Source organism: Grus americana, chromosome 3 (genome assembly GCF_028858705.1).
Source record: "Grus americana isolate bGruAme1 chromosome 3, bGruAme1.mat, whole genome shotgun sequence".
NCBI classification, from domain to species: domain Eukaryota; kingdom Metazoa; phylum Chordata; class Aves; order Gruiformes; family Gruidae; genus Grus; species Grus americana.
The window spans coordinates 122,431,506-122,437,897 of NC_072854.1; the positions used below are offsets into that span (position 1 = coordinate 122,431,506).

Below are 6,392 nucleotides of genomic sequence, written 5' to 3' on the forward strand. Positions count from 1 at the left end.
CGGGATCGCACCCACCGCAGCCCAAATCTCCCGGTACCGCTCCCGGCTGGAGGCCGGAGCTGGGAGCTCCTCTCCCTTCTCCCGTGGGCTTTTTTTTTTTTTCTTTTTTTTTCTTTCATTCATTCTTTCTTTTTTTTTTTTTTTTTGGTGGGAATCACAGGTTTACGAAACGTTTTATGTGCATTGTCTTTAAAATCCGGACTCCAGTTCAGGTCCCCTCCGTCCCCCCCTTAGGGGTCTGTATATGTTGTCAGTTTGACAAATACTGCATGTTGCAGCATCTCTTTACTTTATTAAAGCACGTACCGCTGTGATACTGTCTCTTGCTGTTCCTAGTGTAATGGATTTAATACTTTTTTCTTTTACTTTTTTTTTTTTTGATTTCTGTAAAACCTTCCAGTTGTTCTGTTGTCTTCTTGTGATGGCATCGTTTGTTGCCTGTATTTTGCCCAGCGCCTTCTAAAGGGGAAGTTTGGGATTTAAAAAAAAATACAGAATTATATATCTAAAGAAAAACAATGTATTTTTTTTTTTTCCTAAGAGAGACAAAAAAAGAATAATAAAGCTCCATTTTAATCCCGGGACAGGAGGAATGAAGGTTGCGTTTTCCGGGCTAGTGGAACGAGCATGCAGGGGGGCTGGAAAAGCACCCCCAAACCGCTCTCCCCTTCGCTGGGCCGGTACCCCTTGGCCGTCGCCGAGGCGGACGCCGTGCTGAAGCGGCGTGGATGCGGGCGCTGCCGGGGGGACCCCCTAGGACAGCGTACGGGAGGCAGGGTCCGGCCCCAGCGCGGCGGGGTCGGGGCGCAGGGGATGGATGCGGTGAGCGTCCCCGTGAGTGCCGGTGTACGCGGGGATGCGCAGAGCGCTTTGCAGCCGCCCTCACAACACGACTTTCGATCCCGTGCCGTGGAATGTCCGTGCTGAGTCCGGTCTCTCTCCCCGCCCCGTGCCCCCCACTATTTCTATTGCTGGATGGTAGCACCGCGGTCGGGACGGTGTTTGGAGGACTCGCGTTAGCTGGTCTGCCCGCGGTCACGCGTAGCCTGGCTGTCTTTCGGAGCGGGCGCTGTACCCCGCGTCTATCCTACGGCGGGCGTCGTTCCTCTACCTTTCTCTATACTATGTTTTACATACGAAGTAATCATAAATACAGGCATCCGTATACGTACAGGCAGCTCTAGGCAGATCTGGGCTCCATGCGCTGCTACGAGATTAAGAGGTGGAAAGCATACAACAATTTATTGGTTGTTTTTTTTTTTAAATTGCACAGTGATGCATTTGATTGACAGGTTTCAGAAAGCTAAATTTTACGGGTGCTAAGCGAGCCCCCCGGGCGCTGCATTGTCCTGCGACCACACGCGCGGGGCTGGGGCGATGGTTTGGAGGAGCTTCAGGGGAAGCTGTAGAAGTTGTCCGAGTACCAGCTGGCCGGTGAGAGCGTAGCTTGTGGACAACAACGCGCCGTCACCTCAACACCAAAGCAGAATTCGCTAACGTGATGTTTTTCTGCCGGTGGCGATGAGTTAATGGCGCGATAAACCCATTGAAGTTTGTTGGGTCGGGGCATGGATGTCTAAGGTCCCATCGCGCGCTCTCGAGCTGCTTTGGAATCCCGTGCACGTGTGACCTGCTCTCCCTAGGAACTTTTCCGTTTCTCTCTGTGCAAAAAGCTGTCTCTATAAATACGACCAACTTTTGGGTAATGGTGTCTCTACTGTTAAAAATCTTAAAACCCATCAACTTCCGAGGAGGAACGTGTTTTTATGGCATGGACCCCTTTGCTGTTAGTATTTAATCTCCTTCAAACTGAATGATTGATGTAACGAAGGCGCTGAAACACTATCCAGAATTTAGACTACAGATGTTTGGTATTTATTATGTTTCCAAGAGCTGAGATAAATACAGGAACAAGGGATACCATGTCTTTGCTTGACGTTCAGGAGGCTTTGGCGTATGTGTTGAGAGAGTTTCGGGGTTTGCCTAAGCGCAGAGTTTGTACAAAACCAGAAGAGAGATACCAGCCACTCTTTTATCTCCATCCCTCTTTTTTTTTTTTTTTTTTTTCCCCTCCCATAAAGGTTGCAAACCATTTTCAGTGGGCGTGTGGCAAATCGTACTGTTGACTAGGAGAGCGATTTTACCCGGCGGGCCCTTTGCCGGAGTTGCCGGACAGCCCACCCGCTCCTCGAGCCCAGACGCTCGGCTGCTGGTTTCAAAGGAGCCGCGGGCATCCGGGTGTGGGGTCCCCTCCCCGCCGAGGGAAACCCCCTGGTTTCGTGCCCCTCGATTGGAGGAATGGTTCGCAGTGGTGTTGTGTGCCGGTACGGCTCGTGGCCGGGACGGCTGCGGCGCTCTCGGCTCCCTTGAAAGTCTCAGCCTGCTTTAACGTCAGCCTGAACCGTGTCGGGCTCAGACAGACCCCCTCCCCGGGGGTGAATCGGGCACGTGCTCTTGATTTCGGAGGAGCTGCTCCAGTTTACACCCGGTGAAGATCTGGCCTAGGAGCTGCTTATTTGGTCTGGACGGCACCTCGCGCGTAGCCCTTCAATCACTCTCTTACGTATTAATGAAGCGACTTCCATAGAAACTGGCTCCCCGGTCGGGATGCGGAGGTGGATTTCGAGGGGTGTGCTGACGCTGCGCTGGCCTCGCCACCGCCACCGCGTGCGGCGTAGCCCTTAGCCTGCCATTCGGGGTAGCGCGGTGCTTGGCGATCGGCCTCGAGCTCTCCTCCTCCGTGCGAGCGGAGCCAAGGACGTTTGCCATCCCGGGGCCCCGTCCCGCGCCACCAGAGTCGATGGCGAGTTGCCCACGCGCTTCGCTGGGCACGGGCTGGGGCTTTGCAGCTCGAGCTTTGCTGCCGCAGCGTGCACCTGCACGCCGTGCGATATCCGGCGCGTGATGAGTTTGGGGAAGGTCCTCCGTGAACCACCCGCCGCGTGGCCTATTAACAGTACCGATGGCTTTAAGAGGGTCTTCGGCGCTCCGATGCGCCATGGGTGCTGGGGGAAGCCCCCGAGGTTTCGGGAAAGAGTAGGAGGAAATTTTCAGACAGGCTGGCTCGGTCCTTGCCCAAAGAGAGCTCCTGGCACAGCGCGGGTTTCTCAGTAAAGACCAGGGTGGGTTTTGTTTTTTTTTTTTTCTCCTAAATGATCCCTGTGGTTCCTGCGCGGTGCTGAGTGCTGAGCGATGCTGGACACGAGAGTGTGGCCTGAGAGGAGGAAGGGCTCCGTCCTGCCGTACCCCTTTGTGACAATTGGGTGTCCTAGCTGTTAAAGACCAAAAAAAAAAAAAAAAAAAGACAAAAAAAAAGTAAAATAAGAGAATAACTCGCACCGTGGGCCATGTCACACCTGTTCTCTCCTCTGTCCCCATGCTCTCTGTAGGTTCGGCGTACCCCCCCAGCTGGCGCAGCGCCCAGGGAGCCCCGGACGTCTGGCAGTTTTCAGATGGAAGTTCAAGAGCACTTAAATTCTGAAAGGAGGTGAAGCTGGGGCGAGCGGCCGGCGGCGTCTCGGCGTCCGGAGGTGGCCTCTGTCCTGCTGGCTCGCCGCGTCCCCGGGAGAGCCTGAGAAGTCACCCGCCGAAGGCAGCACTTCCCGGGCTCCTCCTGCCTGCAAGACTATCGTATTTATATTTTGTAATAGAGTACAACACTTCTTCGGGGTTGTTTTTTTTCTTTTTTTTTTTTTGTTTGTTTGTTTCTTTCTTTCTTTTTTTATTTTCTAAAAACAAAAAAAGCAAACCCACCCACCAAGGTCAAGGGCTTATCGATGGCTTCGACCGGCTCCTTTCCCCGTGAAAAAAGACTTGTCTTGCTCTCGTGGACAACCCAGCCCGTTGGTTATCTCCATGACGTGCCATTTCTCGGAAGGCGCATCTGATGTGACAAATTAAAAATAAACCAGAGTGTAGGTCTGTGGGTGGGTGGGAAATTGTCATAATAAATGTTGGAGCTTTAGGTTTTGTTTGCTCTGTCTTTTAATTTTTAATGCTAACAAGGGCCAGGCGGCTGGTATGACTTTGTACTACCGTATCGGCTGCAGAAAACCGAGCGCTGAGTTTACGAAGAGAAAAGCTGGGGCTGGTGCCCGCGCGAGGGGCTGCACGGCCCCGGCGGGCAGGCGTTTCCCGCAGAGCTAGACCGGCCGTCGGGCTTACGGCTGCTGCACCCCAAGTCGGGGCGAACCCCCGTTGGTGTTCGGTGATGCTGAAGTAGGGGGTCTCCCAGCTCTCCTCCATCGCCCACCGCCTCTTGATGAACGCTGGCTGTCCCGTTACATTTCTGCTGTTAAACTACGTACTTTTGGGGCTGGTGGCATCCGTAACGTCCCTTAGCATCCGTCCAAGGAGAAGCGAGGCCAGCCAGCGGGTTTCAGGAGGAGCGATACTCTTGCTCTGGAGATGCTGTCAGTACCAGGGGATGCAGAGCCCTGCCCCGAGCCGGGGTACCGGGGGGGTGGGACCTGCTCTCAGGTTGGTGTCCCGGTGTCTCCCACCGAGCTCTGCGGCCCTTGCACGGCTTTCCCGCTTGCCGGTGACACTCGTCCCTGGCTCAGAGCTGAGCACCCGCCCGAGGAGTTCGCTGGTTCGGGGTGCGAGCGCTTTGCTGAACAGAAGATGGGTTAACCGCGTGCTTGCGTGCTGTCTCCGATGGGATTTATAGGCTGTAGCTACTCGTGCCTGTGCCGGCGAGAGGGAATGGACCTTATTTGGTGAAAGAAACCAGCTGGGGAGAGAGCGGAGTCGCCGGCCGGCCGCGTCAGGCTGCCAGGACACCTGCTGCCGGTCGCAGCGGGACCGAGCCGCGGGGCAGGGGACAGCTGATTTATTTGCTTCGTGTATTAGCTTCGTTCTCACTTCTGGTTTTATGCATCTCCTGTCTTAAAATCCGAGCGAGGCGCCCGGCCGGGGTGACTCTTTGCTGGCAAAAGGGCCGTAGGGAAAACGACGTTGCCGTTTCGATGGGTGGTGGTTGCTCTTTTGTGTTTGGTTTGGTTCTTTTTTTAAAACCCCAGGCTGTAGTTCTCATGTCGGCCGGGGCACAGCACAAGCACAAACACTTTTGTACCTTAAAGCTCGGCGAGGGGCCGGGGCGGGCGGCAGAAGCACCTCCACACGTGGCTGCAGGGTCAAGCCGGGGGTCCGGGGGGGACGTGGTGCATGGGTTGACCCAAAGGGAGCTATCGCTGCTGCTTTTAAGGCGATTTGGTCTTTGAGGTCCAACTACCCAAAAGCCTGCACACCCCCTAAGCTTGTTTTGTCCTTAGGAGATGGTTTCAGAAGGTTCTTCCTCTCCCAGCCTGTCCTACCACCTCTGTGCTTATGAGGGGTTTTTTGGTTTTTTTTTCTAAGCCTTGGAAGAGTGAATCCTGTTGCATTAAGCATCTAATTGATTGCAAACGGGCCATGGCAAGGAGTTAGCAGCTCCCGGTAGCTGCTGGCACCCCCGCTCCTGCCCCGGGGTATCTCTGCGCCGGGCAGCTGGATCAGATCAGGGCTGCCGGAGTTGTTTAATGCCCAAGGGGGTTGCTCTGCTCTTCTCCTCCAAATTGCAAACCGGGGATCTGGTGTGTCGGGCAGATCTGGTGGGTGTCTTTATCTTGTCTGAGCACGGGCGAAGCTCAGCGCACGGATGGCTTCTGGGGTAGCTGCTCGTGCGTTTGCGGCAGCCGGCGCCAGGCAGGCGTTTCTTGCAGACGACAGCAAAACAGCGACGATTAAATCGTGCTCTGCAAGCGCAGAGGGGAAAAGTTATACCTGTCCTTTTGTGAAATGTTGAAGGTAAAGTGAAATAGTCCTGAAAAACGTATATTTTTTAATACAGGTGTTAAAGCCTCCCAACTCTTAGGACTTTAAAACATCTGCAGAATTTATGTGTTGCCTTAAAGTTACCGATACGTGTAATGACCGTGCGGAGAGCTTCGTCCCGGTGTTGGGGCTGCACCGGGGTCCTCTCCCCAGCTCCGGGGCCTGATCCTGCTCACAGGCTCCGTGTGGCTCTTGCAAAGCAACGGGGCAGCCCCGGCACGCGTTTTTGGTGGAGCTACGAGGGTTTCTACCGCCTCGCGTGACCTGGGCCGCTGCGTGCTTTAATCAGGGGTATCGTTAGGATCCTTTTTTTGTCTGGCCAGGACCTGGCTGCTGCAAAGCCCTTCGCTGTATCTGGGTGTGCGGAGGATCACCGGCCATCGTGTTACGGCGGCTTAATGAGTTGCGGCCAATTAACAGGAGTCAAAGGTTTCCTGCGAGGGGAGAGCTGGAAGCCTCAAAGCCGGAGGTTGCTCTGGTTTTGGCGCGAGAGGGGCGATGTTCTTAGGGATTTTGTGTTTTAGCGTATTCCCAGTGTGTCGCTCTGCACATCAGAGTTTAAAAAATGAAGCACGTTT

At 54.4% G+C, this 6,392-nt stretch overlaps 1 protein-coding gene across 8 annotated transcripts in view; it reads left to right on the forward strand.

Annotated features, from left to right (window-relative positions):
* The window catches only part of BCL11A (BCL11 transcription factor A), a 131,465-nt gene extending 127,501 nt beyond the window's left edge, over nucleotides 1-3,964 (forward strand). For 4 of the 8 annotated variants that reach the window (XM_054820482.1, XM_054820483.1, XM_054820479.1 and 1 more), the window contains exon 3: nucleotides 1-310. This exon is cut by the window's left edge and continues 6,277 nt beyond it. Coding sequence is in view for 3 of the 8 variants with exons in the window: in XM_054820480.1 (XP_054676455.1) it covers nucleotides 3,390-3,491 (102 nt within the window). In the remaining 5 variants the exon portion in view is untranslated. Of the gene's footprint in view, nucleotides 311-3,389 lie in introns of those variants that run through there. The other 4 variants (XM_054820478.1, XM_054820480.1, XM_054820484.1 and 1 more) reach the window with 1 other exon arrangement.
* Nucleotides 3,965-6,392: the final 2,428 nt, after the last annotated feature.